At 35.0% G+C, this 22,558-nt stretch overlaps 1 protein-coding gene across 4 annotated transcripts in view; it reads right to left on the bottom strand.

The window, feature by feature from the left end:
• The window catches only part of SNX29 (sorting nexin 29), a 114,627-nt gene that overhangs the window by 47,819 nt on the left and 44,250 nt on the right, over positions 1-22,558 (bottom strand). For all 4 annotated transcript variants that reach the window (XM_042037347.1, XM_042037345.1, XM_042037346.1 and 1 more), the window contains exon 19: positions 10,511-10,651. In XM_042037347.1, the coding sequence (XP_041893281.1) occupies positions 10,511-10,651 (141 nt within the window). The remainder of the gene's footprint in view (positions 1-10,510; positions 10,652-22,558) is intronic.

Here is a 22,558-nt window from a genome sequence, read left to right as displayed (position 1 = left end):
ACAGCAACATGCTAATATCAAATTACAAATCTCTGAAAATTGTAATTGATAATGGAAAACTTAGAGACTCTCAACATATATTAGAAGATGATGTTAAGGTGTAAAACTAAGAAGCAGAGGCTTGATTATATGGTAATATTTTATGTCATGCTGTTTTGCAGTTTTTCATTACAAGCCAAGTTCATTCCCACTTGCAGTTTAAATTGTTTCACACAACTGCTGGTCTTTTATACACACTGCTAGTATGGAACAGATGGTAAAACACTGATATTCTTCATTATTAATGGGACAGCTCACTTAAGATGTTTCAAATATTTTCCAGGAGCTTTTGGAAATGCTATGATTGCCATGGTTACCTGCCATGATTTAGGGACAGATAAAACACTTTTAGATTCTGGGCTTGGTGCTGTTGCCATCAACATCAAACTCACTGAGGTTCTAACCATTACTTATCATTTAACCAACCTCCTGTTGGTAGCACCAGGGAAAAAATAACTCAAACAAAACCAAACAACCAAACAGCTGAAGGCTCAATGTAACTCAATTAAGATAAAAGGAAATATGAAATAAAAGGAAATATGGCTTTAGGACTTTAATCAGCCTCTGATACTACACAACGCATCCTATCCCAAATAAAGCTGACAATAGTGCTATTCAAAGTTCAACTTGCAAATGCAGAAATAAACTCAGGTTATTCTAATGTAGCCCATTATTTTCCACCGTCTTGGCAACCAGTCTCAGCAAAATTATCAAACCAGTCTTTATCTATTTATGAGGCACCAAATGCTAACCTCAAAATGAAGCTGGAAATCAGAAGCTGAGATGGGAGCTAATGAAATATTCAATTGCTGAGTCATTCTCACCAGTTTGTAATTAAAAGTTTTATAGCAAATATTCATTTTACAGGTTAATTGATGCCTTTGCACAGGTCACAGTAAAATACAACTTCTGTCCTTCAGTAACTATTGCATCATAAAACTTTTAGGAAGGTACAGTTTCCAATCCTAAATATACCAGATACCACCATATTATACAAAAATCATCTCCAAATTATTGAAACTACATAAGCTTAAAATTTCCATCTTACTTGTATTGCCAGTTTCTGTATGGCAGAACCAGGCCAGCATTATACAACATAACAGGGGTATACAATACATGAAATTGCCATTTTCCCCTTCCCAGCATGAGATTTTTTTGTACATCTACTGTTCAGTGGAACAAACAGGAATTTAAGAGGATGAGATACAAAGAAGAAATCAAGGAAATGTCAGTTTTGAAAAGAAATCTATTTTCCTTTAAACAGAGATTTACTACATAATTGTAATTATTATTCTGTGTTTCTACTCAAATAGCTGATGCATTTCCATCTCCAGCTCTGGGTTCATTTCAATGGTACCAGAAAAGCAATGCTTTCAGATAAAAGTAGCTGGAAAAAGGCATTGCTGCAAACCCATGCAGTAGCAGACATGCTGAGGGTGAGCTACAGTCCTGCAATGCCCTCAGTCAAGCACCAGTTTAATCAAAGCAACATTTAAATCAGTAAATATGCCAACAGAAAAAAGAAAGCTTGAGAATAAATCTAAAATGGATCTCTTTTTAGTGTTGTGCTTAATGCCACTGCTAGAAAAATAACTCAGTAATGTTATGCTAATAAAATCCAGTGTCATCTAAATATTTTGCTATATAAAGACACATGCCAACCATGTGTTAATTTGTCAACTGGTCAGGAATCAACTGTTAATTAAAAAGCATCAATAAAAAACTGCAGCAAGACCCCTAGGGCTAGTCTTTTGCTCAGCTATTGAATAGGGAAACACTGTTTCTGTCTTCTCCTCAGATAAAGCATTATCCATCTACCCTGTAATTTTATTCAGGAGATTCTGCAAACTACAACACAACAGTTCATGAAATTGAGATCCATTTTTTCACTAGGCTATATTACAGTAATAACTATCAACAATATTAGTTAAAATGTGTCTCAGTTCAGTGCTTCTCTCCAGCACTGCAGTTTTCTTTCTTAATTTCTTTCTTTAATCTGGTTGAAAATGCCCTGAAGACCAATAAAGACAGACTCTAAATTTAAAATAACAACAAAAAAACCCCACCTCAAAACCCTTTAGAAACATGGTACATACAGTGCTTACAATACAAGCTTATATGTACAATAACCTTACAGTGATGCTTTCCCTTAAAAAATCATTAATAAGGAAATAAAAACTTTACTCCCAGGTAAAAGACTAGATTCTCCTTTAACAAAAAATTTATTTGGATACAATCTGATGGTATGACTGTTTTCTAAAATAAAAATTTAATTAATGAGGAATATTGATATTAACTGCCCATTACTTATTGTGCCTTCATGCAAAGATATTTTACACAGTGCAATGAAGGAAATCAGATTTTCCATGCAGGAAGTGGATCCAGCATTTCACACGATCTGACGTATTCAATATTTAGTTTTCTTTTTTAAAAAATTAACACTGAATATCTTTAGTAAATGCAATTGCCCAAAAAGCTGTAGAGCAAGTAAGATTAAAATTTGCCAATATTTCTAAGACAATATATTTTGGGAGAAGAAGAGAGGTGAAATCAAGCACACTGATATGTAAGGAAAGGGAAAAATGTGGGTAAAATTTCAAATTTAAAACAAGAAGGGTTTACTTTTATTTTTGTAATTAGGTGTCCCTGTTAAGATCTCTCTGAAAGGAAGTTTATTAATCCAAGTAACTTGGTAATTTAGCATCACCATCACAATAAGAAACAAATTTAGAAAATTTATTTTTATGTTTTCATTTTATACCAGGAGGCTACTAGAATATCTAAATGACGCATGAGTTGTTATAAAACTGCCATATTTTTATCGAGCAGTTGTCCAAGCAGCATGTAAATTACTTTCCTTTTTTTCCCCATAATGTCATGATGTAAAGCAACACCATCTGAACTGTTTCTATGGGCTCTATATTCAATAATTTGTTAGAATAAATCGCTTCTCTTAATTATAGCATTACAAGACAGCAAGAATAAAAACATCACTTGACAGGCAAAGTTTTGTTTTGTAGACCCTAAATAGTCTGTATTCCTTCTTCCTAAACTTCAACAGCAATTAGCAAGGAATTTTTGTAACTCGAAAAGAAAACGACTCAATTCCCTATTTCATTGAAATGGTGCCCTTGAGCACCAAATGAACAGATTAATTCAGTGAGACATTCTGATGGAGATGGAGAAGCACAAGCTGAAGAACTGTTTACCTTTTAAATTAAAGCCCTGAAAATGAAATATGCTGCTCTGCACTCTGCTCGATTTAACCTTCATGCCAAGTTTCAGGTAACTCAGACATTTCATACCACACAATGGGAAGCATTTACTATAAAGTATTTGTCATATAAAAGCCAACCATTTCCTGCTGACTTATTTCTCTTCTCTCAGATACTGATATGACAAAAAAATGGAAATGAAGAAGAACTGAATGCTCTTTTCTAAGTGCTGTATACATAAAATATCAACTGCAGTCTTATGCAGTAGAAAACCCAGAGGATCTGGATTCAAAATCTGAAATACTCTGTATTTCCCCTTAGTGTGCAGGTGACAGTGCCAGGAAACAGGTGGGCTGTGACTAGAAATCTTAATGACTATGCCAGGAGTCACATTATTTTTATTTCTATTTGTATGGCACTACAATTAAGTTACATATGTGAAAACCAGATCATATTCATTCAATCCCAAAGGCTATTTAAAGGTTCTTTGAGAATTGAACTTTTCAGCTACAAAGTAATACAATGAACTTACAGGACAAAGTTTCTTTTGTGGCTTTAAAATGGCATAAAAAAAAGTGTTATGTTACAGAATTATTACATTCAGCTAAATATGAGATTAATTTGAGTTCCTTTCCTGGTTTGAACACAATGGATCCATTTCTTTTCCTTTTACCCACACTACAGCACAAGCATATCTATCAAATTTATATTAGCTACAGTTTTTCCTGTAACCCACAAGGCAAAAGACTGTATGAAAATAACTCAATACGCTAGTTAAGACCACTAAGAGGGTTGAAAATTAAAATCTACTTACTTTGAAAATCAAGAATAATACAGAACTTAAGCTTCTATATTACATCATCCAAAAATCAACCTAGGTAGCATTAATGAAAGCAATCTTTAATGAAAGCAATCTTCAAATTTATAATATATAACTCGAGGATTTATATTTTCAAAGCTTTTCTCCTTTAATAAATGTATTCCAATTCCAAAACATCAGAGAGTCATAATTTTCTACCAATTCCATATGAAGACACTGGATATGAAAGCTTAGTACCAAGAAACATTATTTAGCCCCCTGTCCCAAGTGCATTAACCAGAAGTTTTGCTTTCTTCTCAGCTCCCCCTGGCAGTCTGACTTTGACAAATTAATCTGATGAAAGATAGTTTCTATGAGCTCCTACATCCCACAGAGGACAAAAGCACATATATCTGTACTTCTGATTCCAACGCAAGCCAAACACATACTTAAATTTTAGGATGTCCTGAATTGCTTTGGTGAATTTGGAAAGAAAAACATCGAAATCTAAAATGAAATTACTTCCTCCCCTAAGATTCTTCCTGCACCATCCTCTTTCAAACATTCCATATGTCTTCTGTTATTGTCTATGTACTAGTTAAACAGGAATTGTTGTACTTCCTATTTTCAAATACATATTTTGCAGGGAAGGGGTGTGTGTGTTCCTTAAGAAGCCTTGTTCCTATCTTGCTGCTTCTTCTTTCATCCCTTTCCAAAGGGACTTTCTTTCCTCCATCACCTGGTCTAAAAAGCAGCTTTAAGGGGGTACTGCCTCTGAATAGACAGGTCCTGCTTGCCAAAAATGGCAATTAACTTTTACAGGAAGGAAATGCATAACAGGGGTTACACATCAATGATGCCATGTGAAACCCATAAGAGCAAAATTATTAACACTCAAACTCTAATTTGAATGGCTTCAAATTACTTCATATATATATATATATATACACACACACACACATAGAGCCAGACAACTCCTTACTTGACAAACTTCTTTAAAAGCCAATAAACATTATAAGCACAAGAGCAAGCTCTCTTGTTTTCTTTTACTTGCAATAAAATCTTTATGTTCTCTGCTTTTTAATCCTAAAATAGTTATCCTGCATCCTATCTTAAACTCTTCACTATCTTCAGCAACAGGCAAACAGACCAAACACTGATAAAAGGCAACTTTGCTGCTGGGAACAAAAGAAAAGAAATTCATCTGCACTCTGTGAGCAAAGGCAGGATTTCCACTGACATAAATAGAGAAGGATAGAGCCCCTGGGGAACAGAACTTGCAGAATCACAAGATACATTCCAGAAGCCAACTTCCTATATATCCTAAATGCTTCATATATATCCTAAATGATGCTGCCATGGACATACTCGTATATATGTGTATATACAAATAGATATCTTTTAAAATACATGCACATAATATTCTTGAACTTTTTAAAATAGGGACATATACAAATTAATCTACAATTTAGGTTAGTCACTGACAGGTGAAAAGTACATATTCATTTTGTTGAACTAACATTTGGGCATGAAACAAGCCATGGCCGGAGATACAGCTCACAGACTTCAGTTGCATGGGCTAAAGATGATGAATTATGTTGCTCTCAATGTTTTCTCCGAGACAGAAACTTATTTTAGAGTTCTGTATTGTTCCCTCAATGCAGCTGAGAAGTCACAGCAAAGTCACTCTTCTGATCTCAGGAAAGTGCTGTGTATTCTTTCCATATGGGGTATCCAATGTTTTAAAGGAAAGCAGAGGATATCATGCAGTCAAGTCAGCACTCAGTGCAAAGCTACCTGATTCAATTTCTCCTCACTTAGACAATCACTGAATTCAGGTCTTCAGTGGAATTAAAGAACCATTTCTATTTTGCTATGCCCTCTATTGGGACAACACTATTGCAAGAGGATTCTTAATTAAATCTTTACTTGATTACTATAATCTGCCCAATGTAGAAGCTGCAACTGATATTTTAAGGATGCTGCAATATTCAAAAAATTAGACTAATAAGTCTAGTAAATATTCATGTATTAATACTTAATCATTATTTTGAGAGATACCAACACAGTACCAGCAAAGGTTCCTTAGCTAAATGTTATCTTAAATTAAAAAAAATCGTATTTCTATGCAAAAACATACAGGGAACCCTTTACAATCAAGTGCTGTGACTGTATAAAGCTCCTCCTCATGAGCTTCCCATAACTGGGCACACTGCAGACCTGGAGTGCTGCCCAATGGAACCCAGCCTGCCCTGGGGCATTCCTGACAGGAAGGCAGCAGTCACAAAGACAAACAGTGAGAATGGAAGGATGAGTTCAAAGCATCCAAAGTACTTGAAGGCTTGCTAAAAGGCAAAAATCTGTTTATTGCAAGAAAAATCAGTTCGAAATTACAAATATTGGTATATACAACTACACATAAAATACTGAGCAAATCACAAACCAGGCTGATACACAGTGAGCATGTTTTAAAATTACAAAAACTGAACCCTTCAAGTATTAACAATACAGTTAAAATTTGTAAGTTTTAAAGAAAATGATCTGCAGTTTAAAAATAATTAAAATATATGATGAGTATATGACATTTCTCTTATACACACACCACAAGGGAACAAATATATTTCGTGTTTTACTCAAACAAAAGCATTGATGAATTGAAGAAAGAACACTTATTCTTGCCAGGATTACTCATAAAGATTTTGACAACTATATTTGCCACCAGAACTGAAAGATCTTTAGTAGAACATATACAGCATGGGGCCTAGTATATATGAAAATTAATACATGGACTCTTGCAAGCATTATTATTTTCCTTCAGTAAATATCTAACTTGATTCAAAGCAACATATACAAAACAAATTATTCTCTTTCCCGCTTTATTTTAGTTCTAACTTACTAAATTCAAATGTTAAACTAATATGCTGAAAATGAGGTTACCAAACTGAAAGGCAAATACACACTCTTCTTTGTAATTGTAAAAAGGTTACTTGTCCAAAGCAGTATTCTTTCTTCTTTTCAGTTATTTTTCAACTAATTGGTTTTCTGTATATTAAATTTATGTTTCCTCAAGCATTAAAGCTAGTTTTTATTCCTACGTACATAATTTGTTGAAAGAGCACGAATATGAACTTTTAAGATAAATGTCCCAACTGAAGGCAAACAATGGAAAGGCAAAAGTGCATTAAAAACATAATTATCAAAATTAAGGTATATAATAATGGTTTATAATTGTTAAATATTTTCAAATTCTACTGCTACTTGATGAATGTAATACTAAAATGCAATAATATTTGATATTCTGACTTTTTAAAATCCTCATTCAGCTGAAATTCTGCTTTCTTTTTGCATTTTCCCAATGTCGAACTCTGCAACTTTGCATTTGAACCTCACCTCCTTGACTTCTATTGCAGTAAACAGGAAAAATATGCATGAAAATTAATACTTCTCTGTATTTTATTCTACATTACTCTCTTCTAGTTCAGTTCCCTCCTCTGAGCTCCAATATTTTGCATAGCAAGGCACTGGACAGTATTTTGTTGGTCTGCAGGAGTGATTCCAGGTCATTCTGAGGAATATGGTGTCCTCTCCTGATCCTGGAGGTTCCCTAAATCTGGGACACGTAACTGAACATGGAATTTAGTGCTGGTATCAATTACAGCAAGACCTTTGGATGCCTCTGACATTTACAATAAGCACATCACCTTCATTAGCCCCACAGTACAGAGTGCATTGAGTGATGCAGTGAATAAACTCATCCAGGTAGTGACCTGAAGGATATAAAAGCATCAGTGCCCTTTTCCAAAAGCTGTAAAATAATAAATTTTAGCCATTTACACATGGAGGGTTGTTTTTTACCAATATGTTATTTGGGAATCTAGTAACACTGAGGAGTTGCAAAGGATATGAAAACCATAGATTAATGTAAGAGATACTTTTGTTAGCAGAATTCAGCTACTGAAACTGTTCTTTAGGCACTGATTTAAAATTGTATTGATTAATCTAGGAATGGGAAGACAGCTCCAATTCTATCAAAAGCAGCAAAACTAATATCAGAGAGAAAAAATATCTTTTGAAACCTAAGTTCATATCTAAAGGTGAATGTGCTTTGGTAGCAACTAAATTTAAAAAGCACTATTGAAAAAAGTAGTATTGGCAATATCTCTTCTAATGTTTATTACCAAGCATTTCCATGTGTAATATCCTGCACAAATTCTCATCCTAAACTGAAAGTTCTGCAGAATTCCGAGACAGAAATTTCCACATGAATTAGTTAATCTTATACTGAATTTTTAAACCTTCATTTTAAACCTTCAACTGGCCGTGGAAAGCAGGGCCATCTCAGGGCCTTTAACCATCTCAGTCACACAGCACAATTATTTCCCAAGGACTACTGCACAAAATGATACAAATTCCTAAGGGCAATACATTCTGTGACACACAGAGAAAATAGCGCCACTAAAAGGACAAAAATCTGCCTGCACAATGTGCTGTGCAAATAAGCTCTTGTGTGCCAAACTGAGCCTTGCACAGCTGAGGTGAAAGCATCACTCTCTGACTTGCAAGTTCACAGCCACACCACTGCCCCACGCCTCATCATAGGAGTCTCTCAGGAGTGAAAGGGATGGCACCCACTCCTTACTGTAAAGAAAAGACCCTTTTTCTGAGGTCTGATAAGTGGTTGTGAGTTTACGCAAGATTAAGGTAGAATTTTGGCTCAAAGCTAAAGCACTGAAAGAAAAAGCAATGCAAAATTTTTAATGAGTTGCTCAACTGATAATTTTGTATGCATCAATTGTGCAACTGAAGTTGTAATTCAATTAGTATTTAAAGTAATTAAGGGTGAAAGAATATCAAAAAAGCTTAAGAGGCAGCTTTTGTAATGTACTGAAGTGATACTCCATCACTTCAAAAAAGGAGAATTAGTTATGTAACAAAGAAGAAAATGCCTGGTTTCCATTACAAAACCATCCACTAAAATTTAAATGAAAAATGCAGGATCTTCTAATAGATTAAAAAAAAAGCAGAAAAGCTCTCATAAGTACTTCCATTTCCTCAGTCAGCAGGCAGTGAACTACATTAACTGGACCTTAAGCCAAGCAAACAGACCTATGGATTTTATTGATAAATTTCGTATATATTTGTATCACCACCACCCATTCCAGATTATGTGCAACACTGCCATTTCACATGTGCCAAATTTACCTATTTGGTTTTACAGAATAGCTGGGAAATCACTGGAAGTCAATCAAAGTTACTCCCTTTAAACATTCAGAATCCACATTCACTGACATCTGAATGTCAGTAAGGAATTTCTAATTTTTTTTCAATTTCTTTCTGAAAATTTATATTACTTCATACAAATTAGCAAAGATGATTTTTCTAATACAGACAAAGTTATGACAGATATAATTAGGATGACTGTGGCATTTTAATGATATATGTATTACTGTGGTCTTAGACCAAAAACAATGTCAGGAAGATCTGAGTTTTGCAGTCATTACGTCAGCTGCGTTATGATGATTACACGGATCACTACGGTTGGAGCTTCTTAAATATTGAATACAAGAACTCAGTGATACAAAGGCAAAAAAATAGTAAAACCAGAAAATCCTATGTAAAAGCTAAGAAATTTGTTAACCTTAAGAACTCTAATTTAAGAACCCAGCAGTTTAGTAAGGATGGTTTTAGTCATAGGCACAATTTAAATCTCCAGTATTTTACTTGTGATAGCTAAATAAAATTTTCAGATAATTCCTATGCTGCAAAGAAAATTACTTCAATTACTCCTCAGTCCTTCCTGGACTTGTGGTGTACATTGTAATGTGTATTTAAGCTCTTGATCAGTTTAAAGTTTTGATGACTAAGGTTTTAATTTCATGGTACTACATATTTACTATATACATACTACAATATTTACTGTTTCATTTCAAAATCCCTATATGATAGGAAAACACAAATTCCCATTTTAAAATGGCAGGGCTAAGAAACAAAGACACAGATTCTAGGAATTAAGCACCTAAATGTCTTTAAAAAGCTGGTTAAAAGAACTTAAAACTGTTGATGAAGAGTGAAGGAAATTTAAGGAATTTAGATTGATACTTTTTGAAATTTACAGAAATAGTTAATGAATTACTCACCAATGTTAATTGCTGGCATTTTTTGGAGAGAAATGGAGTAGAGACTTCATTTTACATATAGGGCTGTCCAGTACAGTTTTTGAGGGTTTGTACATTTGTTTATGTCATCAATATTTCATTCAATAAAACTTTTCAGTAAGTGGAAAAACCAGTGCATTACCTCTGTCAGTGAATCTCCAGCTGGCAGGGGGAAAGTCTATAAAAATACCAGGTACTGTCTAGCAGGTGTGAAAACATTTATTAGTCACCTCATTTTTTGTGTATGGATAAGAGAGGTTTTTCCCCCAACTTTTACTGATACTGTCAGTTCTTTCAAGTACCTTGTTTCCAATGGCCTTTTTTGGTGGGAAGTTAAAAGTCCTCACTTGCTGGTATTTATTCTGTAATTTATGATGCAAGCTCCTGAACTCCGCGTACCTTCGATAGACATTCCACTCATCATCCTTTATCCTGATATAAACCTGCAAAACACAGACAGGGAAGGGAATAATGTAAAGACAAACAGAGCTGATGTATGTCCTCCACTCTTCAAAGCCTCCTGGCTCAGCACTTTCATGTGAGGCACCACAAGTTCCAGGATCCTGTAGCCACAGATCCATGTCTGGCTCTGCATTTGCTGTTGTACAGGTCATTAACCTCATTCTCTCTCTTCTTCCTTTTCCTCCTCTTTCTCTCTCTTTCTCTTATTCTAATCAAGACAAACACAGCTTGCTCATTTTAACATGACTCTGGGGCAACCATGGCAGCACTTCTCGTTACCATGGTTTCCAGCATATTCTACCATCCAGTGACCAAAGGAAAAAATAATTTAATACCACTATAAAATTGATTTCTATGTCCTCAATACAGTTTTTCAACTTTGTAAATTAGCTTTGTAGCATCAGAATTGCAAAACCTAATTTTATCCAAAGTATTAAACTTAATTTACTTCCTAACAAAATTACATTGAAAACTAAACTAGAAATTTTATTGTTTGGAAAATAAAAACAGTTCATTCTTTCTGCTTGTATAGGACATTAAGTATAATTTAACACAGCTGTAGTTTTTGTGATTCTGTTTTTGTTTGCTGCTCATTATTTCATGAGCCTATTACCAATTACATGCTAAATATTCGCTTTCTCTAGGAAAATGTCATGCAGAAGTGAAATACACTTACAGAAAACTGAGATTTCACTCTTTTCTAGGGAATGACACAGTTTAAAAGAATGCTGAAACAGCACAAGTCAAAAACTATAAACCAAGCATCAGAACTCAAGATCCAGAGTGACCTTTCCCTTTGCTTCTTCAATGGAATCTGTAACTTATTCATTCTTTTTTTTGTGTGTGTGTGTGTGTGTGTGTGTCAATAATCTCAGTATTTTACATCAGAAATTAAGCTGGAACAGGACTGATGACATTGCCTTGCCTTGCTGCTCCAAAACCCCACAGTAATTTAGTAGTAAATTGTAAGGCAAATACCAGGAGAACACTTATGTAAAAAAGCAGCACCAACCACTGTCACACAGAGTGGGCAGTAACAGCTGTATTTTTGTGGAAACTAGATAAAAATAAAATTTGGATTTTGATGTGGCCAATTTCAACACTGAATTGCAGTTTTTCCTGGTGACTGAAGCATGGTCCTTCGCCTCAAGATATTGCAAGTCCTTAGGAGAAAAGATTCAATTTTTCTAAGGACTGGTGGTATTTCAGAGATGAAGTGAACATCTCCCACCAAAGCAGCCCATGCCTTGGTCTTTTGGAAGTTCTCTCTCCAGATGCCTAGAGTTTCTCAAATTTATAGGAGGCCTCTTTGCAACAAAATACAATATATTATGCAGATACCATGCAAATTCTGTCAAGTTAGAATATTTCAGTGTAGAAAATACTAATACATTTTCTACAGGATACTATAACTCCAAAAAAGGAATACTATAATTCCAAAATTAGCACATCTGAGAATTTAAAAGATTCAGAGTATTGTGAATTACATACGCATATGTAAACAAAAATTCAACTAGTTTTGGTAACAAGAATTCAGCTAGTGTCATGATGGAACCACAACAGTAAGTCTGCAAGAAGTATTCAGATTTCTTTTCCACTTTGAAAATAAAGCCAGGATAATTAAGCACCTACAGGACCATCTGTTTTAACCACTGAGTACATCTTTGAAGGCAAATGAAGGAAAAATGAAATGCAACTACACTGCATAATTCTAATCAAATTTATTTAATGTAGTAAACACTATATTAAAATCTTTATTCACCCAGCTCTAAGCTCTCTCCCTGCCTATTCTCACTTCAACCAGTATATTGTTTAGAATTTTGTATACATTCCCAAGATCCATGTGGGGGGTAAGGATGACCAAAAAAAAAAAGCTTAAATTATTTTTAACTAAGTTATTTAATATGGAAATCCTAACTTAACTAAGCACTTATCTTTGCACATGTGATTTGGTGAATCAGGCAGTTCCACATTACCTGTTAAGATGTAACCCATAGTTAGCTAATTAAGAAATCCTGTACACTGTAATTGAAATTTTTCAGGACTGCAAAAACATAGATTAATTTCTTAGATAAAACCATTGGAAAATTTCTTACTATTCTTCTATGTACATAGATACTGATTTCATTTAGACAGCAAGACATGCAAATGCAACATTTGGAGCCCTGTGCCATATTGAATTTATTGAAAATCAACTAATAGACTATGAAATATATTAAAGCTCATGATGCAGCACACATTTAAACTTTTATTATCTCAGAGGGGAATACTGTTCCCAAGACAAGGGATTGCTACACACTTAATGCAAATTCAGTTAGGAAATCAAACTAAGTACTAAATATAAAATTACTTGGATAAACTTATCCTAGTCTAGTCACTGAAGGCATATAGTCATCTTAGGGTCATGTTATAGAAAGTTGAAAGGACTACTCTTGGGCTTATTTTCAGATCAATTTAAAAGATCAATTTTAGATCATTACATTTCCTTTCTGATGCCCCTGTTTTCCTGATATCATCCACTTCCTAACCTACTTAAATAATTTTCAGAGTAATGAAAATGTACAGACTAAATCAAAATCACCACTGGAATATCTATTTGTAGACAAAAGATTTCACTTTAATACTGTCTTGAATATAAAAAAATTAATTAAGTAGCTTCTGTTTGTAATTTAGGAGCACTTTCCACTTGGGTCTCCCATGTAAAGATCAATTGGTAACCTTTCCGTAGCTCTGATTTACAGAAGCTCTAAGAAAAAAAATCAGTTAATAAGTATGTTTAATGAATTAGTCTGTGATTTTCTCATCACAAACATGTCTGAAATCAGAGATTTGGAGAGCAATAGCAGTAATAGTAGTAATTTAATATTGTGTTTGTCAGTCTACTACCTGCTAACTTAATATTACTGAAATGCCAAAAATCTTCTGAGAATCAATGTGAAAGCATGAGTTTAATGATTGCATACTGAAATGAAAAATCCTGCTCCCATGGTACTGGATTTTGAGCCAGAAGTTTCTCAATAGGTTAAGAATCTTTAAGCAGTTCTGAGTCCAAAATGCTGTTAGCAAGTTCTGGTAACAGACTGGTACCAATTGACACAGGTCATTACCACTTACATATAAAAGCCTGAGGAAAATAAAGGACAAATGCCAAAATTCCAACTTGCTCCAGTTCCAGTGTACACAGACCAAATGCCTGTAATCAACACTCATCCTTCTGATCTGCAGAAGTCCCACGTGGGTGCTTTTCTTTTTTGATGTAAAATATAGATTGGTATATTGAGGATTCACTTTTGTGTCTTTCCCTCCAGTACAGTCAGCAGCAAGAGATACTGACTGAGATACTACAGAACCTTCTTCTGCTGCAATGACATTCATGGCTGTAGAATTCCAGATTAAGCACCAGGAAGGATATTCCCTAAATGAAGTTACTCCTGAATCTTCCCTGCAAATGTGGCTCACATTTCCTGGAAGGATGGACTGAATATGTAATGAAAAAGGAATTCTAGGATAGAGAACTCTATTGATGGGAGCTCCACAAATACAAAAGTGCTGAAGTCAAAGTCCTTGTGAGTCCATGGCCCATCCCAGGGGGAAGGGAATAACGTTAAGGGAAGGTGAGCAGTGAAAACTCTACTAAACCACATATAAAAATGGCACAAGATGCAAGAGAACTCAGGACATTTCAGCAGCAGAACACTTCAAAGGACATAGAGAATACTGAGAATATTTGTAAAGAACCAGTCCTAGGCTGGACGAGGTCATAGTTTTGAGCAAGGAGAAAAGTGCTGGACAGCATAAGGAATGCAAAAGAGACCGATCCACACTAAGGAAGCTACTGTGACATTTACCAGCTAAGTAAGCATTACAAGGGGATAAAAAAAGGGTGAGAGAAAAAGTATTACTTCTGTATTACTGTAATTCTACTGTATTACTGTAATTCTAACTTCCTTTCCCTCACTAATAAAAAAGGGTTTTTTGGAGATCCTCCTGTCTGTAACATCCTTTCAAAGTAATGCCCACGCATGTGATAACAAAAGGGAAAATTAGCAACTGGTTTGGTAGGGACAGCCCAATCAGCATGAACACAAAACCAGAACATGATAACTGGCACCACTATTTTTTAATGTTAACTCAGCTAAGCTTGACTGGTGAGTTTTCCCCTTACACTTGCTTTTAAATAACACTGTAAATCTTAGAGAACCATTGGTCCATAGTTTTACACTTCAGATGATATAGTTTTTTTAATTCTTAAAACTCTGGTTCAACTTTAAAGTACTTCTCAAATATTCAGGAATATGAAGTTAAAGAGATTCTCATCAAAGTTTACCATTTAAGAAATAATTGTTTTCAGGGGATTGGAACTATCTTTTTTCCTGTTAGAAAAGCACACTATGAAATGGGAGTGATGTATTTCAATCTACTTACATTTTATCAAAATTATGTACTTCTGCACTCAAAACTTATAGAAGAAGTAAAAAGTATTAATCAAAAAAAAAATAAGAACCAGTTTCATTTGACTTCACTTCAGGACAATAGTATTCTGTTAGGAATATAAATTCAAGCTCAATTCTCCAAAGTTACCTCTGAATTGTGAGAAATGAATACAAATGCAAGTTATATTTTGAGACAGCTGCAGGCCTGCATTTATGGTTAAGTTCCCCCTTTCAAAACGATCCAATTTAAGAATTTTCTGCATAATGAAAAACAAATGGAACAATGAAACTTTTCAGCTGTGATAGGAGCAGCTTTTTGTGTGCCATAGAGACATAACAGGAATTAGAGTGAATAAGCTTTTATTTCAATATGACCATTTTATCCACTTGCACAAAGACTACAAATACTAGAATATATTTTACATTAAATCTTCAAGTTTCTGTTACCTAGTTCATAAAAATGAACAATACAGTATCAAATACATGACACAATGGATACCAAAGCATGAACCTTAAGAACAGCCAGTATTGTTCCACTAAATAGAAAAATGTCACACATTTTAGGCTTATCCACTCAACTACAGACATGTAGAGTAACGATCACTGTGCTTCTGCAGTCACAGTTCTGCTTCTATTTACCAAAACAGCACTAAAGTGACTGGCCAGTAAAGAACAAAGGCAGCACTGCCTCCACTTTTGCTGCATGGAATCAGTATTTTTTGCCTTTTTATATACAAATCAAATCAGCACCCCCCCCAAAAAAAAAATCATTCAATAGCATAATAAGTTCCTTTTGGCAGCAAAATACAACTTATAATAACCCAAGATAATTAACGTCATTTCACAAACATGCACTTTGAACCCATACAGTCATTGTAATGCATGACAACCCCTGCAGTGAAAGAAGTTTCTGCAGAAAAGAAAATAGGTAAAATTACAATAGTGCTGCCTTTTTCTCCAAATGAAATATTTTGGGTGCTCAGGCAAGGGGAAGGAGGCTCTCTCATCAATCAGTTTCTACAACACATAACTCATATTTGTTTTAAATATTTATTGATTATAAATTATAAATTATTTGCTTCTTTCTGCAGTAGTTGTAATCTGAAAGCAGAAATTCTAATTCTAATTTCCCACTATTTTTGCATCCAGCACTTCAATAAACAAATCAATGTAGTAAGCTGTACTACGGTTTCCTTTAGAAAAATAAATAATTATAGAAGTCTCTGAAGACTGATCTTATCTTTGTATACTCCCTCCACCCCAGTTACTTAAGGTTTTTTCTGCTTTATGCTTTCTCCTATGCTTCCTTGATACATCCTTGGGTCCCACTCCAGAAAAAGTGGGATATTCAACCTTTTTGGCTCATGCACTCTCAAATCACTCTCAGAATGCCATGAGCCACATCTTTCTTTCAAATTCTCCCAATCATTCCAGTTCATTTTCTTCTCTACTTGCCCTGAGTTGCACTGAAATGGAATATGATTAGAAGACTATTTATTTCTCCTTTTTGCCTGCTTAGTGCTGCAGCTGCTGAAGTCATCCAATTCATCATGTATCAGGAAAATAAAATGCAAATTTGGGTTTAATTTTTGCAGTTTATTGCTTACCTTTCAACTCTTAACTGCCAGTCCATTGTCTTCCATTTTCAACCTTCAAGGAAATACCAAGGCCATGCTTGCCTGTGATTAAATTCAAGGTCAACAGGCCCAGCTGGCAGATCCTGGACTGTGCTTTCCCTGTTTCATCTCTCACCCAAAGAATTTGCTGGGTGCTCTCCCCCTCAAAAATTTTTGGGTATCAGATACTGTTCTCCTCCATCTCTTTTATACTGTGTTTCTGTGAAAATTCTTCCCTCTCCACTGCAAAAAGGACACTGAGGGGCTGGAGCATGTCCAGAGAAGGGAACGGAGCTGGGGAAGGGTCTGGAGCACAAGTCCTGCGGGGAGCAGCTGAGGGAGCTGGGGGGGGGCTCAGCCTGGAGAAAAGAGGGCTCAGGGGAGACCTTCTTGCTCTCTGCAACTCCCTGACAGGAGCTTGGAGCTAGGTGGGGTTCAGATTCTGCCCCCAGGGAACAGAGACAGGACAAGGGCAAAAGGCCTCAGGCTGTGCCAGGGGAGGTTTACACTGAGTATTAGGGAAAACTTCTTCATGGAAAGGGCTGTGCAGCACTGGAACAGGCTGCCCACACCAGAAGTGGAGTCACCATTCCTGGAGGAATTTAAAAGCCATGAGGATGTGGGTTCTGGGGACATGGGTTAGTGGTGGCCTTGGCAGTTCTGGGGAACAGTTGGACTCAATGATCTTAGAGGTGTTTTCCTGACAAAAGCCCTTTCATAGGAAAGCGTATTGCTCTTCCTTTACAGAGAAGTGCAGAGGAAAACATCAGGTTTTAAAACATCATTTAAAGTAATATAAAAAGAAATACTATGAGCAAATATGTCAGTCAATACTAAAGAGCAAGCCTAAAGATAGTCAAAGGAACAAAAAAATTGTAAGAAATGTTTATTGATTATAGCCTTAGGGCATCCTATTCATATGCAAATGGTAACAGCCCTGTCTGATTAGCATATTAATCTTTAAACTTATTTGGTTTATAATGTGTTCACTGCTCTGCAAACAAGGCGGATTTGCAAGAAGCCATTTAAATATTGATATCACTTAGGAATCATAAAATCTCAGTTTCATTATCTTAAGTGTCAGGCATTGGTAATTATAGCTACAAAAGGCATGACTAATGGCATTTGCTGTACACTTCACAGGAAAGTGGAATCCGTATGTATACGGAAAATAAGACACTCTACAGTGGAGAAATACGACTAAATAATATTATTGCAATAATCAACTTGCTTCACAGACACTAAAGAAACTGCATCTAACTATCACCATCTAGAGGTAAAATGAAAATGCAATTTTTTAAAAATTCTGATCTGGATTCTGTCTGTACGCCCATGAATATTTTAGACAAGAAATTATTTTCTAATGGTAGGCTGACTGAGCAATGCCTGCCACACAAAAAAGATGAGCAACAAACTGGAGAGATCACAAATAGCAGTCACCAGAAAGCAACCAGTTAACTAGAGAAGGCAGGTTGTTTGGAAGAGAAGACTTTTGCCAGCATGACCCTGGCTTTCCAAAGTGGCTTAATATTTAAATTTAATAGACTAGGCTTCCTTAAGTGTGACTTTGTACAAAATATATTAGTTTCTCCATATGTGGCTGTGTCCTGTAGTGCTTATAACTAATCAGTCTGCCACTCAGTAATACCATCAGAAACTCTGTAAGAGAATAAGCCTCCGAATCTTCTTTTGGTTAACTGCAGTTGTTCTAAAGTTTTTGCTAGAAGACATGGTTACGAGTGTCTAGGCTGAGCTCCTGTCACAGCCTGGATAATTTCATCCAGTGTAGTCTAAACAATCCTTATGATTTGTTGATTGGCAGTAAAGACATCAATTGGTCATCTAATTAATTTTTCTACTCAGGTGCAAAATTAATTGTACTAGCAATCTGTCAGTGCTAATGAATGGCAAGACAGGAGTCAAGATCTAAACCTGAAGCAAAACAAACTTGAGCAAGTACAAAAAGAGAGGATGTGCTCTGAAGACATTTAGAATGAGCTTGCCATGCACGGAAGATAAACATTAGTTGGAAGGAAAGATATTTCATCATCATACCTAATATTTCCATTTTAGGTCTAAATTAGTCATTATTAGCATAACATTGCAAGGGCAAGTCATTTTTAGTTATACCATGACCTCCAAGTTTCTTGCACTGTGCTATTACAGTAAGGGACATGGATTTCAACAGTTCAGAAAATTCCTTGGAGAATTATGAAATATATTTTATCCAGAACATTTAAATATGAACAAAAGGTATAGTGGTATTTTTTATTCCAAAATATCATTATCCAGGGATTTCCTTAGAAAGAAGTCACATCTTTGTGTTTGGATTGATTTTTCTTCAATTTAATTAGCTCAATTATTTTCTAGACCCACAAACTTTCAGTATTCACCTCAATTATACATTGTGGAGAAAACCACTGTCATGCAGTTGTTTTGAAATTGCAATGCAACAGTTTCAATCAATGCTCTAATTCGCATTTTGAAACAGTTAAAAATCTCTCAATTTCCTTAATGATTTGAAAGACTGTTATTGTACTCCCCTCTCAGTTGCCTTTCATGCAAGCTGAGAATTTCTAATATGCTCCTCCAGTGACAAAGATTTTTTTTCCTCATCCATATTATTTGCAGTTGATATATTTCTTTAGAGAGGAGTAGAACTGCACACAGATAAACCAGAGATTATACACAGCATAACAGCATTTTCTATTTGTTTATCCCTTTCCTAATTATTTGTAACAACTTGGTTTTTAGACCTCCTTAAATCCTTTTAAAAATTATGTCAGATTAGCTACTTTAAAATCTCTGGTATGCAAGCCAGAAGCTATTTACCAGTCACTTTTCAGCTCTTTCACCTTTGAATTCCTGGTGCACTGCATGTGGAGATTTATTCTTTATTTATTCAATAAGATCTGCTACTGGCATTTCATTTAAAACAGACAATCTGCTATTCTCCACAAGGAATAATCCAGAATGAGAACAACCCATAACAACTCCATGGTGAACAGAGATTATAAAATATGCATTTTTCTGTTACTATTTTATATTCTGAGAAAACAAATGAAAAAATATTTTTAATTGAACTCAGTAACTGCACTGAAGTGCACATCCAATTCTAAATATATTTTCCACTAAAATTTATACACCCTCTAATTGTTGAAACATCCACAGTTGAATGATACAGATCTACAGCTCTGTTAATTTTTAAGACAGTAACAGTGCTAAACTAGGGCACTGAATTATCTGCTGCTCACAACTGTCCCCTTGAACTCAACCATTCAAATTGAGCATAAAATTTGGCTACATTTCCAGAGCTTGTTTTTAAATCCTTAAGATTCATAACCAGTTAATTCTGCCAGTTTAACATTACTGCAAGAGTGCAGTGTAACTCTGCAAATACAGAGGTCTGATTGAAATTTCCACATCTAATAGGATTCATTATAAAATGCTGCTTGCTTTTGTAGTCCACAGCCTTATTTCTGAGCTTGTCCAGAATCCTTAATCCTTAACAAAAATTAAAGAAACTATTTGATGGTTCTAACTATGTGACAATTATGCTGGTGCTGGAAACTTTTCCTGCTATATTTACTGAAGAGCAACATCTGGGTTTTTTTAAGACTGAAAAATGCACTGATTTTGAACATCCGAAACAGATGTTAACATGACACAAAAATAAATGCTTTGAAATGTCCTTCAAAACAGCATTACAAATCTGCATTAAATTTAAAAAAATAAAATTATATTTTTAAAAGCAAGCACAATAACAAAACTCCTGCAGGAGTCTATGCTTATCCTGTCCAGGTCAGACCCTCCTGATACACAAATTAACTTGTCATTAATTTCTTTTCCTGGTTCAAGAAGCGCAAGTGCAAAATTTGCATTGATTTCGAAGAGGCACAGCAACCCATATTAATTTCTCCTAATTCTTACATTCTTCAGAAGCATTTATAAGTCCATGAAAACAGATGACAGATACTGTAGAACTGAGTTTTCCAAACTACTTAAGATGCTCTGCAATTCTTTCCACCCTCTTTTGGCTATTTTCAAGGCAAGTGATACGTACACAGTTTATTTTCTGCTATAAAATACCTATTTATAAGCAAAAAGGGACAGAAGAGGCACAACAATTCTAAAGTGTATCAACAATAATTGTGACATAGCAAGTCTCCCCTGGCATAGTCCTGCTCTCTCCTTCACGTGAAGTGCTCCAGAAACACACAATTCCAAATCAGCAAAGGTTAACAAGGTGGCTCACTAGAGGAGGGGAGAGAAGGACAATCTCTTTAGCTTTTTAATAATAGAAAATGCAGAAGAAATAAAGCCCTATCAGAAATACACTCACATGAACTGCATTTGGAATATCAACTGTCAAGGCTCATGCCCTTTTGTAGCACCTTCATTTAGTAGCAACATCTTACCCTGATAGTATCACACATATGATCTGATTTTCAGTCAGGTTAAGCACTTTAGGGCTGATTACCAATTAGCTTTAAGTACAGTCATAAGTATTTAGCATATCAAAAAATCATGCTTAACCAAATCAAAATTTCAAACTTTGCCTGTTCCAGCTGGCACACTTTACCTTTCTCCAAAGTTCATTTGATGTATTTTTCTCAGAATTAATCAGCACAACCAAGAGTCAGTTTTTACATCTGTTTACTCAAGTACTCCCAAGAGAAATGTGAACTCCTAAAGGTGTTGGTAATGATCTCACCCACACCAATATTCTGTAATATTGCTACTTTCCTTTAGATTGATATACCACAAGTCATTTCTCATGTAGCTGATACAAAGAGTTATACATACATTTTAATTTTCTGCCACTGGAGAAATAAATGATAAGGCAGTAAAAATGATGTTTATTATGACTTTATTAAAGGACTCTCAGAAATGAGCTTACTCATTTATCCTAATTGCACTCCCAGTCTGGGTCTGTTCAGGACATACTGGTAGCCTGGTAAATATCCTCTTCCACAATTTCAACATTGAATCGAATTCTCTGTAATCAGGAGCATGTGTTTTGGCAGAGATTTAATAAGATAAATGCACAGTGCTGTTACTGAAGCTATTCTGAAGTTTTCTAAATTAATGCTTTCCTGGTCGCTATAAAACATAAAATATATATTCAGCAAGCACATGACTATATAATTGATCAGAGATGTGGCACTCACTTCAAATGTTTCATCACAGTATTGTATATGTCTGTTTGGGAAAATGCTTCTCTTTCAGATGCACAGTGGAAGAAAACCAGTGACACTCCTGTTATTGAGACCAAAAACTGGCAGGAATGATATTCACAAATTCTTTAATAAGGAAAGATCTCAAGAGGTGCCATGATCAAAGTTTAACAAGAATTATAGAAGTTTTAGGCCACTTCTACAGGTAATTCTTGGTTGCTTTTTCTCTTAACTATTAAAAGACAAAGTTGGAAAAATTCTATGATATCCTGTGCTGTTCTGTAACTGAAGACAAACTAGTCTGAGTACACTCTGTTATACATAGTTATATTTAACTTTTCACATTAAAAAAAAATTGTGAATTGCAAGTGTGAAAAGATAATGAATGAAGCATATTCAGAAGAACTTGTACATTTTTCAAATACACAAATAAACAAAATTTTGCACACTATGAATGCCCAATATTATGACTTTATACTGTAGACATAAAAAACCTAATAAAATTCTCAAGATTGTCTTTTTGTAGATTCAGAATTTCCAATCTTTCAGAAATATTTTGCTTCCTTTTTTCCTGTTCTCAAGAGGCTTAGCCTTCAATACAAGTTCTTTGTTTTCCATTAAAGACAAGCAACATCTACTCACATCAGCAGATTTTGGGTAAA

Source organism: Corvus kubaryi, unplaced genomic scaffold, assembly GCF_017639235.1.
Source record: "Corvus kubaryi isolate FWS band 111438036 unplaced genomic scaffold, C.kubaryi_AGA036_p1.0 37387, whole genome shotgun sequence".
Classification (NCBI taxonomy): domain Eukaryota; kingdom Metazoa; phylum Chordata; class Aves; order Passeriformes; family Corvidae; genus Corvus; species Corvus kubaryi.
The sequence above is the reverse complement of the archived record's forward strand: the minus strand, read 5'-3'. Positions and strand labels throughout refer to the sequence as shown.